This window comes from Daucus carota, chromosome 8, assembly GCF_001625215.2.
Source record: "Daucus carota subsp. sativus chromosome 8, DH1 v3.0, whole genome shotgun sequence".
NCBI lineage: Eukaryota > Viridiplantae > Streptophyta > Magnoliopsida > Apiales > Apiaceae > Daucus > Daucus carota.
In genome coordinates, this window is record NC_030388.2 from 24,907,835 (window position 1) to 24,935,427 (window position 27,593).

The window sequence follows — 27,593 nt, forward strand, 5'->3', positions numbered from 1 at the left end:
TTTCAGGACTTGCTTGACAATTTATGAGCTTCTTTAGGAGTCCTCTTGCAGATAATGAGGTCTTTACATAATTTTTTGATACAAAGGTGAAGTTGATTATGCACAGACCGCACACAAACAAAATGAAGTCTGAAAATAGTTATTTCAAAAAAAAATATTCGAAAGATAAGCATTGTTGAGAACCAGATAATTGTACATGTCCTAATGTCAATGATAACCTATTCGTGTAGTTTTGGGTGTATATCATGGATCTAAACTAGGATCAGTGTCCAGAATAATAATTTTAGTCTTGCGGGTATGTCATGGTTGTAAATTGTAATTAAGAATGCTTTGTTTTCTTCTTAGTTTTTGAATAATACTTCTTCTCGCGCGAAGCTTAGATCTAAAACCAGGGGAGATTTCATTGTCTCTCTTCCAAGCGGGTGAGTTTCAGTCCGATTTCTCTTTTTTTTTTGTGGTTCTATCCGGATCTATTTGCGGGAGAATTCTTAGATCTAAAATCATCGGAGATTTCGCTGTCTTTCTTCTCTGTTTCAAGCGGGTGGATTTTCAATCCGATTTCTCTTGTTATTGTGGTTCCGTCAGATCTAAGGTTGTGTTCTCTCCCTGGTGAGAGCTTTGTTTTTCGCTTCTTAGTTGTAAGCGGGTATTGATTTGGTGGTGAAAGTTTGTATGGAATCGCAGTTGTGGTCGATAGCTCAAACAATAGTCTTATCAGGACATGATGAAGAGGGTACCAATAATTCAACGAGGATGCATGAAGCGGGTACTTGTATTTGTATATACATTTTCTTCAAAATATCGTTTAACTGTCTCTTAATGAGAACAGACGATTGCAATTTACAGTTTGTTCGACTCGATCATTGGTGTAGATGTCGTATGGCTTTTTATTATTAGATTAACACCTTTGTTTCAAAAAAAGAAAAAAAGAATGAGTGTCTTAAGTAATTATTTTTTTAATAATATTTGATTAAAAAAATTTAATATTATACAAATAGAATTCTAAATTTTCAATTAGAGGAGTATCAAGATCATACATTATAAATTATTATTAGTGGAGTATCAAGATATGTATAGGAGCGATATTCCATTCACAATAATGCATCTAAATATATGACATTTACTATAACGATATGTATTTGAGTGATGCTTCATTCGCAATAATGCATCTAAATATATGACATTTACTGATTGTGGAGTATCATAGACGATCCTCTCTACAAGAGAGTATTATAGCAATGCTACATTGAGCGGAATCTAGCCTATATGAATACTTCGAATAATATTTCTGAAAATGGATTTTTAGATAAATTAACATCTAAAATTAAAATATGTATCCAAGGACGTTTTTGGCATCCACGGATCACGCACCCATCATAGAACCCTGTTCAATAATTAATAAGTGGAACGCATTAATAAGTGTAAAATTGCACTTTTTTGACCACGGTTAAAGTTTAGAGACAAAACAGCACCCTAGATACATGTGTAACGGGTGTTCAGAAAAGGTTAGTTTTACCTAATCTTCGTTGGTTAGTTGTGACTGAATGCCTGAACAACACTTAAAGACACATGCACATTTATACATGATTCAATGCAAATTTATGCAGTTGGTTATAATTCACAGTAGAAAAATGGGTACTTCTCTGTGTATACACACGCATGCATGCGTGGATTCAGTGCTGATGACATTATAAAATGCAGTTACCCCATTACAAATAGGCCTGGCAGTGACCACAATATCATATTTATATATCTGTTCAGATTACTATTTATGGTATTTTTGTCATAGTTTATTTATGCTCATTATTTGAAATATAAAAACAGGGTTGCAGGGGTTTCAAAGTCTTTGACCAAATGAGTCTCAGTTCTTTTGACATAAATAAATGGTACTAGTACATTCCTGCTACACACTTGCACAGTCCCCAGAGCTTAAATGAAAACGTCTTGTATTGGGTTTTCTGCTGCACTCAGCTACCTAAACCCTCCCCCTTAATTGTATTACCAGTACTTGCGACTTGAATGTACAGTACCATAACGCACCACCACACGTACGAGAGGGTTGCAACAGTTTCATTTTTTCAAACAAATTATTTCTCTTTGGGTTTCCAAGGTACTTTATATATGTTGTCATGTGCATAAAATTAGTATATTGGGTCCTTGTCCTTGGAACGATTGCCGGAATCGGAACCTGAACCTGTTGAGTAACATACAATTTTTGAGTCTTCGGATAAATATTTAGTGGCCAGAATTATATTCATCCAACTGTCAAAAGAGATTGTTGACAATCGATTGTCACTTGTAGGGATCAACCTCATCAGTGCAGAGTATATAATTATCAAAATATAATTATATTATATTTTATACATTTCATAATTGTTCTCTACAAGACTTGTATACTAAAATCAGTATACAAGATTAGGATGTTTCCCGGACTACAATCTTGATATATGGATTTGTTTCTAAATGTGTAAATAGTTAAAAAGCAAGATAATTTTGTAAAGCAAGAAGATTTGTTGTGATCTATAACTAATTTATTTACTCTTTTAGAGGAGAAGAGTTGTTCCAATCAATCTGTCATGAATATCTGGAAATACAGTTATATATATGGAGAATTTGCATTTTGCAGGAAACTCTCCGCAAATTCTGAACTGTACTTTTGCATGATTGTTGATTAGTATCACTTGTTAAAGTGTCTGATCATACAAGTAAGCTTAACTAAGTAATTAGGTTTTCTGTCGGCCATATTATTAGTTCCAAGTCTTTTTTAGATTTTAGACATGCAAATTACTGCTAAAACATAGTCCAAGCAAATGGTAATTTTTATTCAACTTATATGGAAAGGGCTACCTTATGTTCTTGAAATGAAGCTATGCATGTATGTTTGTATGTCGACTGACAGGGAGGGTGGCCATCTCACTCATTTTCAACACTGAAAAGATGTGTCTTTTACACATCTACAATACAGGGACATAACATGATATCATGTAGTTGGGTCTTTCTTCTTGGTTTTTCAACAGTGACAGGCCCTGCACTTTCAGCCCTACTCCCTCACGTGTAAATCAATTCTATTGTTCTGTTTATTTTTAGTGCAATTTCTTTGATTTATACTGTGAAGGCAGACTCAATGTACTGTGCATACTATGCATGCTAAATGATGCATAGTTACCCTCAAGTCCTCAACATTATCTACAGCACCCCTTAACAAATATTCAAGAGGTCCACAATCAGCTCACATATTTGTGCTTGAATATTTAAAAGTTTTACCATCAATTGTCGGAACAAGAGCTAAACGGTTGATCTATCTATCCAGGATTTATCGGAGGTTTATTGGAGATTTTTCGATAAATTAGAGATTTTCAATTAGTGATTGGTAAAATATTTTTAAAAATTAGTTGGGGATTGTTTGAAGTATTACGCAATTGAAGTCCCAAAATTTTATTATTATAAAAAATCATTGATGTATTTACATTCAATAATTTTGGAAGATGGTGATGTGAGATAAAATCAGTGGTTCTAAAAATAAAGTGTGCTCGGGTATACATTAAAGGGTACCTTCTGTTTTGCAGTAAAAATTTCTGTTTTCTGATGGTTTTAGTCAGTATGTTACCTACTGAAACACTCTCCCCCAGGTGTGTGAGTATGTTTATTATGCTAGTGGTCTGTTAGAAACACTTGCATTGGCTGATTTTGGTGTTTCAAGTTTTCTTCCATTCTCCCTTTTCTCCTCCTTGAATTTGAATTGGTCATGAAAATGATGAGTTGGTAAACAGTTCTGTGTCAGAAACAAATTAATCCAAAGCAAACCCACACATTACACATATATGGCCAACAAATGTGTTATTCATGTTCCTATTTATGCACCAAATTCTAGCAACACAAATATTGACATTCATAACTGTTGTCACAACTCCTTTTCCTCAACTTCTTCTTCTTCTTTCACTTCATTAATATCATCATCATTTTCTTCTTCTTCTTCTTCTTCCTCTGCTTCCATGAGCATGATTTTTGCAGACATGGGTGCTCTCTCCATTAGCAACTCCAAGGCCTCCCATGTTGCTGAAAATAATGTGGGTGCTAATGCTATGGACCATTTTCCATATTTTACTAGTGGCCATTCTCATGACTCCTCCAGTACTAGTGATGGCTTTCGTTTTGGTTTTGGTGGAGAAAACACTCATGAAACCAGCTTTGATCTGAATAACTCAAGTGGGAAGTCACTTGACCAAACAGACTCTTGTGGACAGTCTAAGCTCTGTGCTAGAGGCCATTGGAGACCTGCAGAAGATGCTAAGCTTAGGGAGCTTGTAGCTCTTTATGGTCCTCAGAACTGGAACCTTATTGCTGACAAGTTGCAAGGGAGATCAGGTCCATTTCTCTCTTATCTTTTTTTTTTTTGCTAAATGATTACACACGTACACCGGGAGTCAAACTCTTGACCTCCCGCAAGGAGTACCAGAGATCAACCACCGCACCATAAGTTTGTTGGCATTTCTCTCTTATCTTTTCACTACTATATTCAAATCATGGCTCTCACTCTCACATTATTTTTTCTTATGTTTTCATCAGGTAAGAGTTGTAGGCTTAGATGGTTTAACCAACTAGATCCAAGGATCAACAGAAGAGCCTTTAGTGAAGAAGAGGAGGAAAGGCTGATGGCTGCTCACAGGCTGTATGGCAACAAATGGGCTATGATTGCTAGGCTTTTCCCTGGAAGAACAGACAATGCTGTAAAGAACCACTGGCATGTTATAATGGCCAGGAAATATAGAGAACAGTCCAGTGCTTACAGGAGGAGAAAGATGGCTCAAACTTCAAATTACCATACCATAGAAGATCAAGAAACCAGCTTTCTCATGTGTAAACCAGAGCCAGTAACACACTACAAAGCTGCAACAATATCAAACACTTTTGTCCCTCCTCATTACACTGGTTTGTCCTTCTTTCATCTATTTTCATTTCTCCATGTACTTATGCAAGTGTTTTTGTTAATAATATCTCAATATAAATCTCGTTGATCAGGTTGAAATCTCGTGATCCAAACGACCAATAAATCTGATATATTTTCCTAGTTTTATGTATTTGTGAACTGTGCAGGGCCTTCAAGTTACATATACCCTTTCCACCAAATGCAACAAAACCATTATGCTCCATTGATGAGTGAAAATATTGCAATGCAACAGTCCTATTTACAGTTTTACCCTAATGGTAGTGGTTGCAGCTTCACATCAGATTTTAAAGCAGAACCACCAGCACATCCACAAGTTTCATCACTCACTCAACAACTCACAACATCATCATCTGCAGCTACACAAGAAGAAGACAGAAATAGAATAGGCAAGGAAAGTGATATTATTAATGCACCATCTTTTATAGACTTTCTTGGGGTAGGAGCCACTTAACCAAATTAGTATCACAGAGCTATGAAAAGCTAAAAAACAAGTTCTATCTCTGCCTACAAATGTATACACTCTCTATGTTAATGTCAAGTAGATTATTTATATCTTCCATCATGTTATAACTTGGGACCCCATTTGCTATTTTCAGGCCATGAGATACAACAGTTCTTTTAGTTTGTGAAAGAGATGCATTACTCTTTAATTCATTGTCAGTCTTGTGATGTCATTTAGCACCACTATCATTTTCACTGTATTTACTTGCACCTTGTTCAGAGTAAATATTAGTTTCCTTCTGTTTCAGCTAGCTTCTGGTTGCTAAATTTGATTTCTTTAAATTTCTTGGTTCGGCCAGTAAGCATGAGTCCATAATGTAACAATTTTTCGTGTTTCCAAACCATACAAGTGCAGATTTTGAAGTTCGTATCAGTAAACGGCTCAATTTTCGTATCATAGTTAAATTTAATCCATTTGTGTGGTGTTATTTTAATTTTTTGTCTGCAATATAGTGGTTGGAAGGTTGGGTTAGAGTGAAGTAGCCAATGCTGCCTTACTACAAGCTGGACTGATGGCAGTTTCAACATTTTGTGTCTGCAAACTGACTAAACTCTGATTAACAACAGTTGCATGATTACTGTTTTACGTGTGGTTTTGTCAAAACAGAAAGCTACGGGGATTTGTGCAAAAGTTGCTGAACCGAAAAATATGTAGGACTCCCTCCGTCGGCCTGAGTTGCATACGCAGGGAACGTAACATGTACTTCAATATTTCAGTAAAGTATAGCTTATAACTTATTTTTAAGATTTTTTTTGAATAAAAATTTAATATTTTATTAGAAAATCAAAAATAAGTTATAAGAGTATTAAAGTGCAAACCTAAAAAATTAAGTTGGACGAGAGGAGTATATGTTTTGGTTGGGCTAAAAGTAGCACAAACAAAGGCTAATAATTTGGAAACATGCTTTTGTTATGAACCTGAACCGACCTTGCATCTGATGAGATGGAGAAAACAAAATAAATTATGGCTTTATTCTGAAAGATATGGCGGAAGTATGTAAATTAGATCGTTTAACACGTTGTGTTAAAATTGTCCCTGAAAATGGAAATCTCTCATTCTCACTTGAACATCTTCTTTTACATGGGCTGGTCGCTGAAGTCCATATCTCACCCTCAATATTTTGAATATTTTGAAGCGTTCCATTCATTTTGGATGATACACTCAAAATTCCCACAAAAGAAGGGGACTGAGAAGAGTTAAGTGCTTCGACAGATGATAACTTCTTTAATTGTATGAAAGCTATGAGTTTCCAGCAAGAGTTAATCACTAGACTCTAGAGCCATACACTCTTCTTTGTTATCAAGTCTTGTGTCTGCGGTACTCTTCCCTTAGGATTAGACTCTTAACACTTTGAGTAAAACTTTATCGAGTGTCTTAAATATAATGCCACCTCCTCGGCTCCATCAGAACTAGCTCTCCAATATTATTTGGATTATCACCAATGTTTTCATTCAACAAAGAATGCCTTTTAGCATGACATACAGTTTCACTGTTACAGTGTTACCCAACCCTTAACTAGATGGTGCTTGTGTGTGAACTAATCTTATCACCTTTACTACTATCCACCACTAGTGTAAACCTTCTCCTGGTTGCAAATCACTACCATCTACCTCCTTTAATTAACTCCTGAAAAATCTTGTAGAAATTGTTCTCTGTGACATGAAATCTGGACTTTCATAGAAGATTTTACTGTACACAGCCCGTAGAGATTGAGCCTTTTCTCGCAGCGTTCTTCTAAATAGAGATGTAATTCGAGCCGAGCCAAGTCTAATTCGAGCCAAATTTAATCGAGTTGAGCCGAGCCGGCTCGTTTAACTAATCGAGCCTAAATATTTGCCCGAACTCGGCTCGTTTAATTTTACGAGTCGAGTCGAGCTGACTCGTTTAGCTAAACGAGTCGAGCGAGCTAGCTCGTGTAATTTTACACTTAATTGAACGTAAATCTCTACATGAACTCGACTCGTTTAATTTCACGAGTCGAGCTGAGCCGAGCCGGCTCATTTAATTAAACGAGCTGGAACCTTTGCCCAAATTCGACTTGTTTAACGAGTCGAGTCGAGCTGAGTACAGTTAAATGAGTTCGAGTTTGAGAAGGGCGAGCTCGCTAGCGGCCCGATTCGAATTACAGCTCTACTTCTACTTCTAAACGATGAACAATATTTTTCAACTCTATAAACAAGAGTGGAAAAAATGAAAATTATGCGCTCTTTTCTCTGCAAATTCAACAAAGAAATTAGAAAATCAAAAAAGTTTTGTTTATTTTTAAGATCATACATCTTATTTCTTATATTATCATTTTTATGTCAAAGATAATGCCAAGAAAGACGACTTGAAGGGGTTTTATATTAAACTGACCACCCATTACTTAAAAATATCTCATTGATCCACTTATTTCATTAGAAACTCATTTAAGCCACCGTAAATCAAATATATATCATTTTATCCACATCAATATTCATACTTCTTTACTTACTCATTTATCGAAAATTAACCGTTTAACTTTTTACTACAAAACCACTTCAAGTATTTTCATAATTGTCTCTACCATATATTTATCAAAACAATTTGGGAATTAGTAAAACAACATAGCTATGGAGCTAAAAAAATATATAGTTATAAATATTTATTCACCCTAACTATGTTGCTTTATAAATTCCCAAATTATTTTTATAAATACTAGAGATAATTAAGAAAGTATTGAAAGTGATTTTGTAGTAAAAAGTTATTTGGTTAATTTTTGATAAATGATTAAGTAAAGATGTTTAAATAGTGATGTGGTTAAAATAATATATATTTGATTTACGGTGGCTTTAATGAGTCCCCCGATGACATGGGTGGGTCAAGTGAGATATTTTGACGTAACGGATTGCCGGTTTGATATAAACTTCAACTTGAAGAGTATTATAGAATTTATATAAATAATATTAAGAACATGAAATCTTTTTCAAAATTTGATATCATACTTTACTATGGTTAAGATTTTTTTTCTTGTATTCTTTCACAAAAGTTTGAAAAGTAAAATGAGGACTTCAGGCAAGGTGCATCGGCTCGTTACAGTTAAAATAAAATTAATTTGCACCTTCTCCGTCTGGCTCCTTTACTGGTTACAGGTGATCTTGTCTTAAGAACTTCTAACTGTAATTTTTTTGTCCCGATGTAATTTTTCTCTTGGCCTTGGATTTTTCTTGAGCCCCTCATGCAACGTCTGTGTATTTTTGTGTTAGTTTTCTCAGCAGAAGAAAAATAGCCAGCGTAAGCATTCTATTTGTGGGGCTTGGAGTGACGAGTCAGCAAAGTGAGATTAATTCTGAACCACAACTTGAACATGTGGCCTGCAGAAATATCATTTTCCTCTTTTTCTAAATCTACCTTGATACTATTCATTATTCTTCGTAGTGTGAGTTGTATGACCTTGGTATCCTTTCCCCTCTCCATGTCGGATGACTCAGCTCTCTTTAAGCCAGCTTTCTTTCTTGTTTTTTTTTTGGAAAGAATGACATTTATTTTTAAATTCATCGATGAAATTATGGGCCGTTTTGATTAGCTTAAAAAAGTGTTTTTTTATTTAAATCAGAGTTTGAAAAAGAAGCAGAAACTCAAAAAAAAACTAGCATTATCAGAATCTTAAAAGTACTTCTACTTGTTTACACAAACTGATCAAGAAAATCATAAGCCGGAAGCCGACAAACACCCCTTATAGTTTTGCAAAAAACTATTTTCAAGAATAGCAAAGTTCTAGTTATTGTAAAAACAAATTGAAATATATTATCTTTATTATATTTCTACTATGAAATAACTTTGTTACGATTATATTCTACTTAAAAAACATAATATAAAATGGACAAAATAACGCGTTTTGTTAAAGCTTTTAGTTTACTTCGAATTGTGTGGTGGGAGAGCAAGCAAACGGAAAATTGCCACGTCAGAAAAAGCGAAAAGAGAGTTTCTCTGGGCAGTCCTTAGCATTCTGACACGTGCATAATATGCCCACAAACATATTTGTAATAGGAAAGTGACAGCCATTATTAAAAAAATATTCCAGAAAGTTAGTGGCTACCTTTGAACGACATTTGATTATTGCAGTGTGAGGGCTATGTATATCTGATCCTAGATTACAAATTAGATAGACCAGTATCTACACATAGAATAATCTTTTCTCTTATCTTGTAAAACCAGCCCGATTTTCTTTAGTCCCATGATTCATAGTATATGCTTTTGAGAGGGTCTTAGTTTATTATTTTCACGAGAGGAGAGCTAAGAGCAGAGTAATATTAGACACAATCTAATAATTCGACATGTATCCGACCCGTGAAATATTGATTTGGGTTGGAATTTTTCGGGTTCGGATCGAATTCAGATCGACCCAAAATTAATCCAAAAGAGAGTTAATTTTCAAGTTGAATTAGGAATACCCGAAATTGAAACTTGATAATGTTGATTTCATTGATAATATTGTGTATTTTTTACGCATGCACAGATTAGGGTATGAATTGTTTAGTGCAGTGGTCCCTTTTAATATTGTATATTGTCTTGTAGTGAACATTTGATATTCAATTGATTTTATCTTTTAATTTTACGTTTAATGTATATTTTGCACTTTTTATATTCAGTTGTGTGTATATTTTAATTTTAGGTTTGGTATATTTTTCGTAGTCTAAATTGGTGTAACTTAATTTGTTTGAACATCCGATTCTGTAAATTTTACCATCAAACTTTTCATGATGGAGAATTTGATGAAAATTTGAAAGATATATTGTTGGGGGCTGCAAGTACTGTGACATGTGCTCACTTAAGATTTTTAAATTATTTGATCTCCACTCAATGTGTGACAAAATAGGAATAGATGATGATTATTATGATTTGTGGTTCTCTATCCTCACAAACTTGTAAATGCATAAATGTTGCTCCAATTTGATAGTGAAAAGGATGTGCGGACAATGTTGGATTTGCTAGCTAGTATATAATAATTGTATGAAAGTCTACACATCTGTAAAAAATCAAGGTGTACTAGATTTGCCTGATTTCTCACACTATTGGAGAAGATGAAAGAGAATGGAGAGTGACTGAGATGTATGATGAGGTTGAATTAAGAATGTGAGTAAAACAAGAGTCATATGAGGCTGTTGTTGATAAACAAGGAGAAGCTGTAAACGATGCATTAGAAAATAATGTGAGTTTTCATAGAGATAGTTCAAATTTGGATTCAAGTGAGAGTGAAGTAGAAATAACTCAAAAAAAAAAAGAAGAATAATTTCTCCTCCAAATCCACCTTACAGGATAAGAAAAAAAAGAGAGAGATACTCAGTGCTAAGGCCAGTATGATCATATTTCAAAGTTTAACTATCATATGTTTTTTTGTTTGCTTGCATTTCTTAACTCATTCATTGTATTTGTTGCTATATTTAAGGGATGTTTAACTATAGCAACAAATTCATTGTATGATACAATCTAGATCAAAATTCTTAGCAAACAATCATGAAAGTTAAAGAGACAAATGCTTGGGTATACTGTGAAGAATATGTCTGAACTTGATGAAGCTGAAAGGGTGTTTTTGAGAATGTACATCTATCATTTTTAGATGGTTGTAGACGAATCATAAGGACCTCTATAGGTGATAATTTATTGATTGCAATTAGGACATATCCCAATGATGGGATGTATCCAATTGCATACCACAAGTAGAAGTAGAAAACAATTTTAGTCGAGACTAGTTCAATGACTTACTAAAGGATGGTTTGAACATAGAAAATGATGCTAATTACACATTCAAATCAGATTAGCAGAATGGCCTCGTAAATATATTGGGAAACCAAGTTTCCATGAAGGGCACCGCTTTTGTATTATGCACCTATACAAGAATTTATGGAAAGAACATAAATGAACTGTTGTAAGAAGACTTCTATTGTCAGTAGCTAGGTTAACTATATAGTTTATTCTAAGGGACACATGGATGAATTAAGAATTAAAGGTAAACCTTAATTTGTGATTAGTTTTTATCTAAAAAAATTTGTATTAATCAGTATTATTGTGCGTGAATCTGAATTTGTATTAATTTATTAAGTTTCTGAGGGCTTATGAATGGCTGGCTGCAAGGCTAAGATCCAAATGGAGTAGATTTTGTACAAAACTACTAAAAAAGCTACAAAAGTTAGTGAAAATCTTTTTACACCTCTTACTTCATTTTAATGTATCTAGTGGATCACCGCTGACTAAACATGAACAAAAGTCAATTCCGTAATTAATATATTAAAAAAACAGGTTAATTATCGGTTAAGCCGCTTTCTTCATTTTAATGTATCTAGTGGATCACCGCTGACTAAATTTTGGTCTCATCTGTATCACTCATTTTAAATTAAATTATATCTTAATAATTTTTTGCGAAATTTTGTCAAAATAAACGTTTTGCGTTAAATTATATAACATGAATTTGATTGGGACTTGATCGACATGAAGGTGTACACAAGACAATGTGATGATAAATAAGAGGAGAAATGCATATTTAATGAGAAAAAGCGAAATAGTAAGATATACGAGATCTACTTAGAGAAACTTCAATGGTCAACCTTTTTTCATTTATAAATGTTTTAATATTAATAGAATATAATGTTCAACCTTTTTTCATTTATAAATGTTTTAATATTAATAGAATATAATGTTATAAATTAATGATATAGAGGTGACCAAAAGTTTGTTGATGACCCACTTGATATATTCTAAGTTCTAACGGATAAAGTGATTTATTTGATCCAATCCTTAAGAAAACTTAATTGGATCCTTTCTGGTTAATGAAAATAGCGGATCGAAACAAAGAGAGTAGCAGCAACTACTGTGGCAGATCATGCTTATATGTATTAGGTTTATGCATCCAGGTCCAACAACAGCATTTTTTTTAGGAACACGCAGTTGGGAGTTTTTTTTGTAACACAGAGGGATATAGGAACAGCTGATGTTATGTATGAAGTATTAGCAATGGAATAAACACTTGCCTATTGTAGTATTATGATTCAATTGCACTTACTGAGAACAGAAGAAAATGCAAGAACTTAAAGTTAAGATTGAAAGTCTATTCAAAATCATCTGCGCTTATCTAGGTTATAAACTGTATATAACACAAAGCCATATGTATCCAAACTTGCTGACAAACATGAACATCTATCTACTAGGCAAAAAGAGCAACATTGATGACAATGTTGTATAGTTTGAGCCCTGTTTCAGCTCTTAGGCGGTCTCGAGAAAGTTATATGACCGATGCAAGGCTGCAGGGTTTGCTTGCAAAACCATAGCTGCTTTGGTCATATGATATCTCTGAACTCCCTTTGCGGCAGAGGCCTCATGAAGACTTGCGTCATTTGCTTGTTTTGTGTGTTCATTCTTGATTCCTAGTGTTGACCATATAGAACTTTGAGCGGCTTCAATTGGATCATGAATCCTCAAAGTCTTGGGAGTCAAAACCCCTCGCCTCAAATCTTGATCCTCTAGGGGTAATTTCTCAGGGTTTGAGAGCTCGCCAGAAGAACATTGTGGAGATAACCATGGCATATTCCAAGGGTTCGGAGCAGTACAAGCCCAATAAGACGGTGTTGGGTAAAATGATGTAGGAAACCCTGGAGGGCAGAAAGCAGGTTGTTGCGTTGCAGACCTCCACTCAGCAGTGTTCCATGGACTAGCCCAGGGAGGCACAGGGAAGCATGACAATTGCGAGGGAGATTGCTGATTATTCTTCAATTTCGGTCTCACACATAATACCTTTTCATTTGGATTTAAAACAGTGCTAGAAGATCCACTTGAATTACCATCATCAGTCTCTTCAAAACTATTGTTTCTAACACAATTTTCTGATTTTCTCTTATGGATCGGTGCTGAAGAAGTATTTTCACACTGGGCTGAATCCGATCCAAATGCTAGTAAGCTTCCATTCGGTTGGTAGATCCCATTTGCAGAAGCAACTCGTGCAGCTTGGAGGGCTTCTGTAATTATCATCTGATGATATTTTGATGCAGGGGAGCATTTGCTTTTGCGACGACCAGAACCCACAGGCACACTTCTCATTGTTCCTCCAGCGGTCCAGTATCTCTGACACTTTTTGCAGAAATGGCGTGGCTGGCTAACATTATAATTGTTGTAGTAACAAAATTTTGTGTCCATGCTACAACACCGTGGACATGGAAGTAGTTTGTCAGGCTTTCCCAAAGACTTTTCATCAGAATTACTGGTGTCACTAGGATCTTCCTTCTCATTAGTATTCAACACCGAGGTTTCTTTGTCAACAGTTGATCTCTCAGGGTCTTCACTTCTTTCTGATGATCTTGTGGTACCATCCCCCTCAGGGATAGTAATTTCTTCATCGAAATTCGGTGTTGTAGGCTCCTCCTTGGCCTGCTCAACTACTTCATCCACGCTGATGGATTCTTCATTATTAACTTGAGCTGGATCCTGAATAAAAAACAAGGATGGTAGGTAAGTTAAAAATCACATCGCGAGAAGAAAAAAGAATGAATTCATCAAAACCAGGAAATTTAATTATGGACCTGTCCTTCAATAGCCAATTGATATCGACAAAATTTACTCAACTTGATTAACATTTCTAGCAACTCAAAAATATTTAACCACAACAAACTCTAGATTCGCTCATAAGAAATCACAATACAGAGGAATAACAGGAATCAGGATCCGACATCACTTTATGTTCTAACCTTTTCTTTACTACAACAAGATCAGAATAAAAAATTGTATCACTAAACCAACAGACTTTTAGCCCTCAAACATATACAAAGAGATCAGCCCTTTTGCCCAAAATAGATTTGGAAAAGACCCTTTTAATCATTAATATCACATAAAAGTAGAAGTGGATCTACAATTCTATTAAAATCCCATAAAAATTACCTTGGTATTGACAGAAGTTGCAGTAGTCGTGGAAGAACTAAGCTGAATATCATCTTCCTCATTAGGGATGGAACGAATCGTCATACCAAACAGCTTGATCATGCTTCTTGCTGTGTATATTTGGCTAAAGATTATGAGTATTTTTGTGTTGAAAAGGAGGAGAGAACAGAAGAGGAGTTTGTAATTGTGTTTGATTGTACTTGTTGTCTCTTTGGTTTTGTAACCATTCGGGGGTGACAGGTCAGCAAAAGTGAATTCATTTTGAGCCACAAATTGAGTAAGTGGTCTTGGGGGAGATTTTGTGTTTATCTAATTTTTTATTCTCGGCGATGTGAGCTGTCTCTTTTCTCATCCTTTACTTTGTCCAAGTCATCACATTTTTAGGCCTGTCGACTTTCCTTGGTTTCTTCGATACTAACCTGGTACTTTCACTGCTCCTTTGCACACAATGACACAAATATTCCATCCTTCACCACTCTACTTTCTAGAACAAGCATAAGCATAGCACTCTCTCGGTCTCAATTTATAAGAGCATCTCCAATAGTCTCTTAAATGATTCTTCAAATATAATATAAAATATTAACTTTTAACAATTTAATGTACATTTATCTCCAACAACACTCTTTATATTCACTCTTTAAACAATATATTATTATTAAATGAATAGGAGTACAATACAAAAGTGGAAAGAGAAAGTGGGTGCTTGTATTACTTTATAATAAAATATAACTTAAGAGTGAGTGAGAGACTCTTAAAAGAGAGGAGAGAGAAGAGACTCTTAAGGTTTTGAAGAGCCTCTAAGAGTCTATTGGAGCTTTCATTTTGGTAATGCTCTCTATTTTTTGACTTAAGAGCTTGTTTAAAGAGCTTGTTGGAGATGCTCTAAGTCTTTTTTACTTTTCTGAGAGTCAAATTGACTAATTTTTGACTAATTATTAAAATATATATATTTGTTGTTTTACAAAATAAAAAGTTACATATTAAAATAGATTTGATTTACCTTTTGGTGATATTTTTTTAAAATTTTTTCTCAATTATATAATATTTATAAATTTCAGTCAAAGTATAGTCAATTTGACTAATCAAAAGTCAAAAGGGATTTATATATTGAGACGGAGGGAGTAGCATACAATAAAGCAAACACTAATCTATTCCTTTAATGTGTTTAAGTAATGTTATTGAATATAATTTGCAAATAGTGTAGACGAGCTCTGTGAATTTTTTTGGGAAAATGAATTTTTTTTACCGAACTTTATATATTTTAAAAATCTATCACTGGAATTTTTAATTATATTTATAAATTTTGGAATCTGGGACATGGATAGCACTCCTCGACCCTGAAGTGATCATATGCTCATCCCTATATGCCTCCGTATGAAATCTTTATAAGAAAAGATGCAGATCTCCGGGGTGTTGGGAAGAGGTCTGCAAATGAAAAGTGTATGCCCAAAGATGATTCAGCAAATGAGGGAGTGATAGAATTGATCCGGGCTAGATTGGTCGCTGCTCAGGACAGACATCGGAACTATGCTTATAAGAAAAAAAGGGACACATATTTTGATATATGAGAGGTTGTGTTATCGAAAGTATCACCTTGGCAAGAAATAATTAACCCAATTTGGAAAGAAAGGGAAGTTAAGTCCAAGATATGTAGGACCTTTCGAAATTCAGATTTTCTAGTGTGTGCCCATGGGCACACATTAACAACCATTTTTTGTTGAGGTGGAGAGTTTTTATTGGCCAAAACCTCATTAATGTTAGTCATTTTATGAATCAAGTCCATCATAAATAATTGACTATTCAATACAATTTGCTGGTCGGTCTCCAGGATTGTCAATCAAGCCTGGAAGGAAGAATAACATAAGGTATGAGGTTGTCAATAACTATAATGTAGATAATGTAGTTCATAAAAATGTTTTAGAGGTCATGAAATGTTGAAGTTGCGTAGTTTTCCTTGATTTGGAAGTGTATTACAGAATGTAAAAATGATTTATAGAATGGTAAATGGTAGAAGTGATATGGATTATGCATAAGTCATGAAAGTGGTGACTCGAACATAACCTTCAATTTAATTAGAAATAAGAGGTTTATAAAAAGTTAAAAAATCTCTCTCTGCGTGCAAAATTTCAACCTTAGTAATATATGTATGATGGACACCATATTTATATGATGGACATACTCTTATTCCATACATCAATGTAAGAAATAAGATCCAACATTGATAATCCAGTCATGTCTAGGAAATTTTGAATTCCATGGAGATACATGGGGCCTCCCATCGTCCTGTAATGCAATAAAGCTACTATAATGTAATCTAATCATGTCTAGATCGTGACTATACTGTATAATGATCTGTAATGCAATAAAGCTACTATAATGTAATCCAATCATGTCTAGATCGTGACTATACTGTATAATGATTATTGAATCTTCAGCCAAGTCCAAATTGGGAGGATATAACCAAATGAGATTTATATAACGAAAACTAAAAGAGTAGTGACGACTAGTGAGTTAGTAGTGATGGACACCAAAAATCTTTGCATCTCTTATTAATAGCATTCATGGGTTGCTCCTTCCTTTTATACTCCTTTGTGTTAAGATATCCATACCACTATGTCAAAAATACACATATATGAAGTTTTTTCATGTTGCCTTATATCATATGGTGTTGCATTAGGCGTGAAATTGACATATGCAACAATTTTTGATTGTTGCATCTCCGAGCCTTATCTTAGACCTATAAAATTACATTTTTTTTTGTCTAATGCAATACCGAAAAAGTATTACATTATCTATGTAAAAGGAAATATATATGTATATGTGTGTACAAAAATATGATTTTACGGTCAGAGACATAACTGGTGTTTTTTGTTTAGATAGTTGTAATCTATTTTCTTCAAATCTGAATTATATTTTTATCTCAGTATTAATTTTTATTAAGAATGATATATAATAGAGAAAGAAAGAAAGAAAGAGCAGAAAAGTTAAGGAGAAAAAAATCAATGATCTACGCTCCAACCAAGCATTCACAATGAGATTTTTATATATTTTATACTTAGTGTATGTGATATGAACCTTTTATTCGAGTGGTGCTCTATTTTATGAAAAAGATTTTACTAAAGTATTTTTTCATATATTTTGGATTCACGGCATTAATTGTTGTATTTGCTAAGATTTTAACAAGATATTTCGTATATTTAAGGATAAACGAAGAGATTTTGACAAAGATACCCCTACATAAGTAAAGACAATATGCAGGGAAAAGTTCATATTTTGATATTATCATTATATATATATAGGGTAGCACTCCATAGCATACTCTCTTATATGGAGTTACGTAGCACACCATTATAAATATATACATAATATATATATTTTATTACATTTTTTATGAAATATAATTGCAAATTTTGATTATTAAACCGAAAACGAAGTTATACAATTTTTTTATTCCAAAGATCATCTAAAATTATGCAATATCTCAACATGATTCTATAACAGAATAATAATCATCCAGAATTATTCTGTTGTAGAATCAGTTTCGAAAATATACTTTTTTTAATCAAATTTTAAGTGTTAAATTACTTAAAACAGATTTATTTTATAGTATTTTATATTAGAATCACGTTTTATATGTATTCTATAACAGAATTTATAATAAAATTGATGATTTATAGTGGCGCACTATGTAACTCCATATAAGAAGTCCCTCTTTTGAATGTTGGCCTATATATATATACTAGCTTATAATTCGTGCCATGCACGGATGATTTATAACATTTTTAATTTTATTAATTTATATTTTAAATGTAATTGAAATACAAATCGATTATGTTGATCGAATTTTTAAATATTTTGGCTTAGTTGATAATAAAAAGGTTTACCAGAACACATTATATATTAAGGACACCCGTAGAATAATACCGACTGACTGATAAGACTCGACCGACCAATAAAATTATTAATATTTAATTTTTAATAGAATAATAATATAATATAGTAGAATATAAATAGATAGTATAGATCTATGATATTACTTAAAGTAATAAAATGTAGTAATTAAAAATAACATTAATGTATTTAGTTGAAACATATCATCGGTTGTATTAATAATTATATGTAATAATATTATCTTTTTTTTTTGCTAAATAATATTATCTTTTTTATATGTATGTTGCATGTGTTATTTTTTGAAAAATAACTAAAAGCATCTCCAATGTGGTTGACTATAATTGTTGGCTAAATTGGATCTGTGAGATATTATGTAAAATTTGCTGAACCTCTAACACATTATGCTTCAATGGTATTGGCTATATTGGTTGGTTATAATTTAAAAATAGTATGTTATTAATATTTTTGACTGTTAAAATAGAATATATCAGTTCAATATGGTAATAAATGACGTGACATCTTCTTACCGATTTCTTACAGACCTGTAGAGGTTCGACAAATATAGCCATCCATAGGAGGTTGGCTAAAATTATAGACAACAATTATGTATGGTTGGAGTGTGAGTTTTTCAAGTGTTGGCTGGAATTTTTTTATTTTTGGTATGCCAACTCACGTTTTAGCTAAGAGGTCTTCCCTATATGGTATCCTAAGCTATTAATATAAGGAATATGACATAAAATCCTAAGCTATTAATATAAAGAATATGACATAAAACACAACTCCAGCAGAGTCCTAACCATCCCTTAAAAAGTTAGGATGCCCACTTCATTTCTCATTTTTAAGGATTGTGGAACTATTCCTCATACTATTTTGAAGAATAAAATATTCACTTCTCTCTTTTCCCCCCTCTTTCTCTCCTTTCTCTCTCTTACTCACAAGTTGAATATAATATTATAATAATAATAGGGAATAGAAATAGGGAATGTTGTTGGAGTTCCCATTCAATAAAATGTAGTAATCCCTTAAAAATTGAATATTTTATTATATATTTAGGAAACATGTTAGGACTCTGCTGGAGATGCTCTAAGAAAGATAATGTGTTCTGGTTAAAAAGGATAGTTGTTATGTTGTCCATTGGTATTTTTAGAAAATTGAGTGTTTTTTATTTATAAAATATAAAAAAGATACTCCCTCCGTCCCTCTTATTTTTTACAATTTTTTTCACTGCTCGACACGCATTTTAATACTCTTATAAAACATAGTTCCGCAAGTTATTTTTGAGATTTTCTTTTTGTCTACAAAAATTCAAACATCAAATTTTTATTCAAAAGAAAAATGATTAAAAAATAAATTACGAAACTATATATGTTTTCTAGGAGCATTAGAATGCGTGCCAAATCTCGTCCCCAAGTAAACTACCTCGGGTACAGAGGGAGTAATATTTTTAGTTAAAGAGGATAATTGATTATTTAAGCCATAATTCAGCACGGGTACAGACCGACCAAATTTTTAATGTTTCGGATTTAATAGTATAGTACAGATAGATCGGAAATTTGAAGTCAATTATCATTACTCCCTCCGTTTCAAATTAGATGTCCACTTTAAAAAAATCAAACAGTTTAAGAAAAGTGGATGTTCACAAATTAATTGCATTAGATGATCAGTGGTAAAGAGCTTATCCTCTGTCGTCCCAGGTCCTCGGATCGATCCTGGTTTACCCCGAGAGTTTCGTAGAACAGATACTCATTTGTAAAGTTATAAGCCATATTTGTCAAAAAAAAAATGATCAAAATATGTGGAGTGAGATTGATCTAGAAAATATAAATAAGAGATATGTGGAGTAGAATTGACTTTAAAATACTCCCTCCATCCCGATTTAGATGAGCCTTTTGCTCATTTCACATATATTAAGAAGTATTAAATGATTGTTCTTTTTTCATCTATACCCATATTTATTGTGTTGACTTTCTATAATATTAGTTAGTTGATACATTGGAAATAATAAATAAGTAAGGGTAATAATGGAAGATTGTTTATAAATTTGCATTAAAAAGAGAGAGAGAGAGGCACAACTATTTTGGGATAAAAAAATTTCTCAAAAAAGTCATCTAATTTGGGATGGAGGGAGTATGATTTTGCATTGAAAGTTGAAGTGGACAAGTAATTTGAAACAAATTTTTTTCCTAAAAGTGGACATGTAAATTGAAATGGAGGGAGTATTTATTTTTGTATTTATAAATTAAAGTACTAGTCGATCTTGCAGTAATTTCAAAGGGTATAGGAGATTGTGTACAGGCCGATATTCAAAAAAACGGTCGCATATTTAATTTTAATTCCTAGTGGGGACAATTTAAAAGGAATTGAAATTATGTTATAAAATGTTACGATTTTCCATGTTATAAATATCGTATAACACCCTGTGTTCTTTTTCAAATTATACAGTACCAAGAATAAAGCTTTTGTTCTGTGCGATTTTTCATTACAAGCTGTGATATCATAAAAACAATAACAATATGCAGTATAAGGTGTTGGTGGTTGACAATGATACACATTCTTTGCTTGTGCTCAGAGCATCCCTTGAGAAATGGAGCAATTACTACGAAGGTATCTTTTTAATCGATTTTTCTGGTGGTCATTATATATAGTAAATCTCGTCATTTATATATCAATTTTCGTATTAGAGGTTTTTTCTGTTAAGCCTGATCTGTGTAATCTTTACCTATAACATCATACATGTTACTAATTTTTTGTAATTATAGAATTCGATCTGTTCTCTGGATAGTTTTTTTCCATTAATTTTTATTTATGAACCCAGATCTAGCTAGTAGTTGTAAAATTGATTTATCAATGAAACGAAATGTTATGTTAAACTGTTAATGTCATTATTTTCAAATTCAGACGAAATTTTTGTTTTCCTTTTAACTATTATACGAAGCAGATGCATTTCTCCTCTTTTTTAATTATTTATCTATAGTCATTTCAAATTGAATGATAAATGTATACATGAAGATATTCTCATTATAATATTGTCAGATTTAAGTATTTTTTTAACAATTTTTAAATAAAATAAGTTATAGTTATTATTTGAATTAGGCCAAGATTACTCTGAAAAACTATTTAATTTTTTTAAAATGACATATCTAGTACATCTAAATTATGACTTGTGAAATCAATTTTTGAAGTTTGCTTTTATTTCATTCAGTACTTCAATTCCCTGGTCAATCTTTTATGTTAAGAAAATATGATCTTTACGAATTTTAACACTTTTATGAAATATAATTCCATAAATAATTAAAAAAATTCTTTCAAATAAAAATTAAATACTTAAATTTTAATTTATATATAAAATGAAATTTTAAAATAGATAATGATAAAATTTAAAGTTACCATTTAATAGTAAAAAAACCTGTATAAAAGAGTAACACAGAGGGAATAATTTTTATCAACAATGTACTGAAGGAGGGGAAGATTGACAAAAAAAAGTTGTATAATTCCGTTTTTCTGGTATCGGTTTATAATTTTATTGGTCCATTAAAAAATCATTTTGGGAAAGGAATTACCGATTTCATTTTATATATTCATAGTTTTCCCTATCCACACGTTCATAGAAATAAATAAATTTAAATTTATAAAGCATTCTCTCATGCATAATTCATTCTTTGCAGCCTTTCGTTTCTAATTTTTTTATTACATTTCTTAGACATTCCATTTTTACTAGATAAACACAACACCAATACCTATATCATCTAATATTCTAGTGATTTTAATATTGAAAATTCATCCTTGATAATGTTATCATGTCTACTCTAATCATTTTGGATATTTTCAATTTCAGTGAATACAGCAACCCATGGAGAAGAAGCTCTAAACATGCTGAGCAACAACTCTTACGACCTGATTCTAGCTGAGGTGCATATGCCGGGCATGAATGGTGTGGAACTGTTACAACACATAAACAGAGATTTCAGCTTGCCCGTGATTTGTAAGTCCCTATATTACAATATATATAAAAATATATGTATTACACACATTAATTCAGGGGTGCGTTTTATATCTATTGGATTAAGTTGGTAAGCAATAGAGTATTAACATAAAACTTGTGGGAAGCAGTGATGTCAGCGGATGAAAGAGAAGAAGTTATGTGCATGGCAATGAAGAATGGGGCACAATTCTTCTTGCAAAAGCCAATACTAGCTGATGACCTGAGCTCTATATGGCAGTATTGTGAATTGTGGAGAAGCCAAAGGAACAATAGTGTCCCTCGAGTGACGCAAATCACTCAAAGCTCTCAAGCAATGGTAAGCCAAAGGAACAATATTGTCTCTCGAGTGACACAAATCACTCAAAGCTCTCAAGCAATGGTACGTAGTGGGAACGACAATGATAATAGGAATAATAATGCTGGAGGGATGTCGATTTCTGATACAAGAAACAATGGCGATGATGGTAGAAAAGGTAAGAACCTGGAAATTAGATATTATACTATATGTGGAATGATAATTGTAGTTACTGTACAATGTCAATGTTAACATTGGATTTTTTGTTTTTGACCTAGGGAGGATTGTTTGGGAAAGCTACTTGCATGACCGTTTCTTGGAAGCTATTTTAGTTATTGGTTATCAAAGTAAGCTTTCATATGACGGGCATTTTTTAGGATTACATTATTAACAAGAACACTTAAATTTCTAAGGAGACACCGACCTTCTATGAAAATATGTGTGATGTTTAAACAACTTCTATGCAGGAGCTGTTCCTACAAATATTTGGAACATAATGAACGTCAAGGGATTAGACAAAAACCATGTCATGAGTCATCTCCAGGTTTTTGAATAAAGTTGTTTGTTATGTAACCTTTCATGTATACATGAAGTCTCAAGCCTAGAGCAGTTCTTTAGCTACTACAATATATAATACGATATATATGATTTGCTATAGCACCATCATTCTTTCATTCTTGCAAGTAATCACTTTAGATGTGTATTTTTTCTGATTGTTAATTATATAATGTAATTGCAGAAATTTCAAACGTTCCTGCGAAGTGTGCTGAATGACGACAATCCCAATGTTGAAATTTCTCATTGGGGAGATCCCAACTATTACTCAAGTATTGTGGGAGGAAATCCAACTCAAATGTTGATTAATCAACTTAGAGAGGATCACAGAAGGGGGAAGTTGGACCCCCATAATCCTTTACGACCACCAAAACCAGAAAATAGTACGAGGACGCACGTTCGAGCTCCAAATGGATCAAATTCAACATGTCCCTACCGGTTGCCACCATTAACTATACCTGGTGAGCTAATTGTTCTCAAAGACAAAACTAAACTAAATTAAAGTTATTTTATTCTTATTTAGAATTTGGTTTTTTTGTCCTTTGTGATGAGGGTCTTCAAACATGAGCATGTATGCAACCTTGATACCAAATAACCATGCATCTTCTTTTGTGAATGCAGCTCCAACAGAGTTGAGCAATGCTACTACATGGAATCACATGACTAATCAAATGGGCAAACAGTGTCAAACCAGTTTTGACCAAAACCCAAATTACTCGTACACTGGAGGCAGTTTATGGAAAGCTAATAATGTAAACTCTGGGAGTACTACTAGTGGAACCGGCCCATCCTTGGTCCATAATCTGAGTTACGAGAGTAATCAAATGGGTTATTGTGGTCAAACCACCGTGGCTGATCAAGAAAGAAATGTTTTTGCAACTGGAGGGCTAGTTGGAGGAGTGAACAACAATATATTTACTTCAACAAATATTGTTGCACCTTCAAGCATCCCATTTAACTCCGAGCAATCAATTAATTATGGGGCGCATGCCAGAAATAACTTCTTTGATGGAAACAACTTTGATTTGCATCAGGTAACTCAAGTTCGATCCCTTTTTCACTTGACATAGGTACTAGTTTTCATGTAAGTTTAATTTTTACCATCCTAGCACTAGTTACCTACATATATTTTGAAATGATCTACAGCTATTTTTATATTATCACTAACATGCCCCGTTATATTTTTATAGGAAAATCATGTTGCGATGGTGGAAGAGAATCAAGCTGCCACCGGGGATGACCATGCAGTCGATGATGTGGATGCTTTTATATCCTCTATCTTAGACGACAACACATTTTGATATCATTTGTAGCTCAACATTCTGGTGTTACGGGATCTTATTAGTAATTTTATGCAAAATTATTGAATAGTATGATGAAGTGATGCAAAATTATCCGGTTTGTATGTTTGACTTGGATTTTCTTCTTATGGTGGCTATATTCTGCGCAAATTTATTTGATTATCTTTTTCCAAAAAATATTTGAACGATTAGGAATATGTTTTGGTACGAACATATGGTGACAGATTTAGACCAAATTATATATAATATTGGGTATGGTGTTTTAATTCGACTTGGTTATAGTCGAATTTTAAGCATCATTAAAAATTTTGGTAGAATGAATTCAAGCAAAAGCATCTTGTCAAAATTAATAAACATAACCATTCTCCTCAAATTTCTGAAAAATGGGCAAAGTGAAATTTGAATTTAGAAATAGTGAAATTTTAAAATTTGGCGAATTTCTAATTAATTTATTAGTATGAAAATATTGAATTTTAAAATTTTGAGCAAAATGACTTCCCTTTGGTCACAAATTAACAAATTTGACCCGGTTTGGTAAATTTGACCACCCCTAAAAATGATTCGCCTGTATCTGCTCGCAAATGATTATATTCCACCGATGCGAAAGATTTTAATTAAGTGATACTATATTCAATGTGGTGCTTTTTAATCACTTTCTTATTTAGAAAATACTTACATAATTAATAAATAAATAAATATATATATATAGAAAATACTAAGTTCATGATTAATTAATGAAGAAGTCCTAAAGCCTAAGTCTATTAGTCAAACAAGTCTAAAAGTCTTTTAGAAGTCTGAAGGTCCTTTGAATTGAATACTTAAATGTTATTCAGCTAGAAAGTTTAATGTCACCAGCCCTGTATCGAAGCAACAGTTTTCAGCAAATAAGAAAGAAGGGGGGAGAGGAAAGGGTGCAGACAACAGTGATCGTTGTTTTAGATGTGAAGGCAAGGGACACAAGGCTTATCAATGTCCCACCAGGAACAATCTGCATATAGGTGTTTCAGAAGAAGAGTCAAAAGAAAACGAAGTGCCTGAAAACGAAGATGGTGAAGAAACTCCCCAATTCAATGCTGATGACTTGGCTGATTCAGACGAGGAAAACCCTTTGAATATGGTTGTTCGACGCATACTTGCTGCTCCAAAGGTTAAGGAGGCAGATTGGAGAAGAACAACAATATTTCAAACACTAGTAACTTGTAAAAATGAGTTACTTAAGCTGGTGATTGATAGCGGAAGCTGCATGAATGTAATTTCAGCCTCGGCAGTGGAACGACTAAAACTTCCTACAGAGCCACATCCTCAGCCCTATCATGTTGCTTGGATCGATAATACATCCATTCCGGTAAGTAAACGCTGCCTAGTTCCAATAATGTGTGGTCGTTACAAAGATTCTATTCATTGTGATGTTGTACCCATGAATGTGACGCACATTTTACTTGGACGACCATGGTTATTCGATTATGATGTCTATCATTGTGGCAAGGAGAATACCTTTCATTTCTTCTGGGAAGGTAATAAGATTACACTTTATCCTAAAAGTTCCGAAGAACTGAAGAAGATGAAGAAAATCAGGCCAAAAACTTCAGAATCTAAAACAGATCAGAAGTTACTTGACTCAACTTCTGCAGTAACTACATCAGATCAGCCATTTAAAAGGGAGAAAAGGGTCCTTCAGTTGCTAACAAAGAAGAAGTTCTTGCGCGAAAGCAATGAAACTGGAGTTATTTATGGAATGGTGATCAAGCAGATAAGCCAGAATAAGGACTCGACAGCCAAGGAATTACCAGGTGAGATTAAAACATTGTTGCAAGACTTTTCAGATATTGCTCCTGATGAACTACCTGATGCTTTACCTCCGATGCGCAATATACAACATGCAATTGATCTGGTCCCGGGAGCACAACTTCCAAATCTTCCAGCCTACCGAATGAATCCCTCTGAACATGCTGAACTCAAGAAGCAGGTGGAAGCTCTCTTGTCAAAAGGATTCATTCGAGAGAGCCTAAGTCCATGTGCAGTCCCGGCTCTTTTAACACCAAAGAAGGATGGAAGTTGGCGCATGTGTATAGATAGCCGTGCAATTAACAAAATTACTGTTAAGTATCGCTTCCCAATACCACGGCTCGATGATTTGCTTGATATGATGGCAGGTGCTACCATCTTTACAAAGGTGGATCTAAGGAGTGGCTACCATCAAATCCGAATTCGGCCCGGAGATGAATGGAAGACTGCATTTAAAACCAAAGATGGGCTTTATGAATGGTTGGTCTTGCCCTTTGGCTTATGCAATGCTCCTAGCACATTTATGAGGATAATGACACAAATATTTCAGCCTTTCATCGGAAAATTTCTGGTTGTGTATTTTGATGATATTTTAATATATAGCAAGACCAAGGAGGAGCACCTCTCTCATCTAAGACGTGTTCTACGAGTCCTACGGCAAGAAAAACTCTACATCAACATGAAAAAGTGTTCTTTTATGACAAGTAACGTTGTATTTTTGGGATTTGTTGTTTCTTCCGAAGGCGTGGCAGCAGATCCAGAGAAAGTGGCAGCCATTATCAATTGGCCAGTACCACAATCATTACATGAGGCAAGGAGTTTTCATGGACTAGCAACCTTTTACCGGCGTTTTATTAAAAATTTCAGCACTATAATGGCTCCAATTACAGATTGTATGAAGAAGGGGCAATTTAAGTGGACATTGGCAGCTTCCAACGCTTTTGTGAAGATTAAGGAGTGCATGACTCAAGCCCCGGTTCTAAGGCTGCCAGATTTTACAAAGGTGTTCGAAGTTGCATGTGATGCTTCACATGTTGGAATTGGAGGAGTACTCAGCCAAGAAGGACATCCGGTAGCATTTTTCAGTGAAAAGCTCAGTGAAGCTAAGCTGAAATATACTACCTACGAGAAAGAGTTTTATGCATTAGTGCAAGCACTAAGATATTGGCGTCACTATCTTATTCACAAAGAGTTTGTGCTATATTCTGATCATGAAGCTCTTAAACATCTTAATAGTCAAAAGAAGCTTAACCAGAAGCATGGCAAGTGGGTTGAGTTCTTGCAAGAATATGCCTTTGTTATAAAACATAAAGCTGGGGTGGAGAATAAGGCGGCTGATGCTCTTAGCCGAGTAATTTATGTTATGAATACGTTATCTGTCAAGGTAGTAGGCTTCGAAAGGCTTAAGGAGGAATATCCATCATGTAAAGATTTTCAGGATGTCTATTCTA

The 27,593-nt window shown here is 33.6% G+C and overlaps 3 protein-coding genes across 3 annotated transcripts; 2 read left to right on the forward strand and 1 right to left on the reverse strand.

The window, feature by feature from the left end:
• The first annotated feature begins 3,705 nt into the window (after positions 1 to 3,705).
• Positions 3,706 to 5,598, forward strand: LOC108198824 (transcription factor CSA). The gene is made up of 3 exons (XM_017366601.2): positions 3,706 to 4,365; positions 4,567 to 4,929; positions 5,095 to 5,598. Exons 1-3 carry the CDS (start codon positions 3,822 to 3,824, stop codon positions 5,397 to 5,399), a joined length of 1,212 nt encoding a protein of 403 aa, XP_017222090.1. The 5' UTR covers positions 3,706 to 3,821; the 3' UTR covers positions 5,400 to 5,598.
• A 6,914-nt stretch (positions 5,599 to 12,512) lies between these two features.
• LOC108197850 (cyclic dof factor 1) lies at positions 12,513 to 14,534 on the reverse strand. Its single transcript, XM_017365570.2, has 2 exons — positions 14,334 to 14,534; positions 12,513 to 13,883 (listed from the first exon to the last, which is right to left on the reverse strand). Exons 1-2 carry the CDS (start codon positions 14,433 to 14,435, stop codon positions 12,669 to 12,671), a joined length of 1,317 nt encoding a protein of 438 aa, XP_017221059.1. The 5' UTR covers positions 14,436 to 14,534; the 3' UTR covers positions 12,513 to 12,668.
• A 7,802-nt stretch (positions 14,535 to 22,336) lies between these two features.
• On the forward strand, positions 22,337 to 24,357 carry LOC108198416 (putative two-component response regulator ARR21). The gene is made up of 6 exons (XM_017366171.1): positions 22,337 to 22,679; positions 22,780 to 22,848; positions 22,969 to 23,045; positions 23,241 to 23,517; positions 23,678 to 24,090; positions 24,247 to 24,357. Exons 1-6 carry the CDS (start codon positions 22,337 to 22,339, stop codon positions 24,355 to 24,357), a joined length of 1,290 nt encoding a protein of 429 aa, XP_017221660.1.
• The last annotated feature ends 3,236 nt before the right edge of the window (positions 24,358 to 27,593 follow it).

Excerpts from the sequence above, each read along its gene's own strand:
- LOC108198824 (XM_017366601.2), top strand. The coding sequence starts at position 3,822 with ATGGCCAACAAATGTGTTATTCATGTTCCTATTTATGCACCAAATTCT. Across the intron at positions 4,366-4,566 it reads CAAGTTGCAAGGGAGATCAG|GTAAGAGTTGTAGGCTTAGA; the intron begins GTCCATTTCTCT and ends TGTTTTCATCAG. Across the intron at positions 4,930-5,094 it reads TGTCCCTCCTCATTACACTG|GGCCTTCAAGTTACATATAC; the intron begins GTTTGTCCTTCT and ends TGAACTGTGCAG.
- LOC108198416 (XM_017366171.1), top strand. The coding sequence starts at position 22,337 with ATGTCAGCGGATGAAAGAGAAGAAGTTATGTGCATGGCAATGAAGAAT. Across the intron at positions 22,849-22,968 it reads TTTAGTTATTGGTTATCAAA|GAGCTGTTCCTACAAATATT; the intron begins GTAAGCTTTCAT and ends ACTTCTATGCAG. Across the intron at positions 24,091-24,246 it reads ACAACTTTGATTTGCATCAG|GAAAATCATGTTGCGATGGT; the intron begins GTAACTCAAGTT and ends ATATTTTTATAG.
- LOC108197850 (XM_017365570.2), bottom strand. The coding sequence starts at position 14,435 with ATGATCAAGCTGTTTGGTATGACGATTCGTTCCATCCCTAATGAGGAA. Across the intron at positions 13,884-14,333 it reads CAACTTCTGTCAATACCAAG|GATCCAGCTCAAGTTAATAA; the intron begins GTAATTTTTATG and ends TTTTTTATTCAG.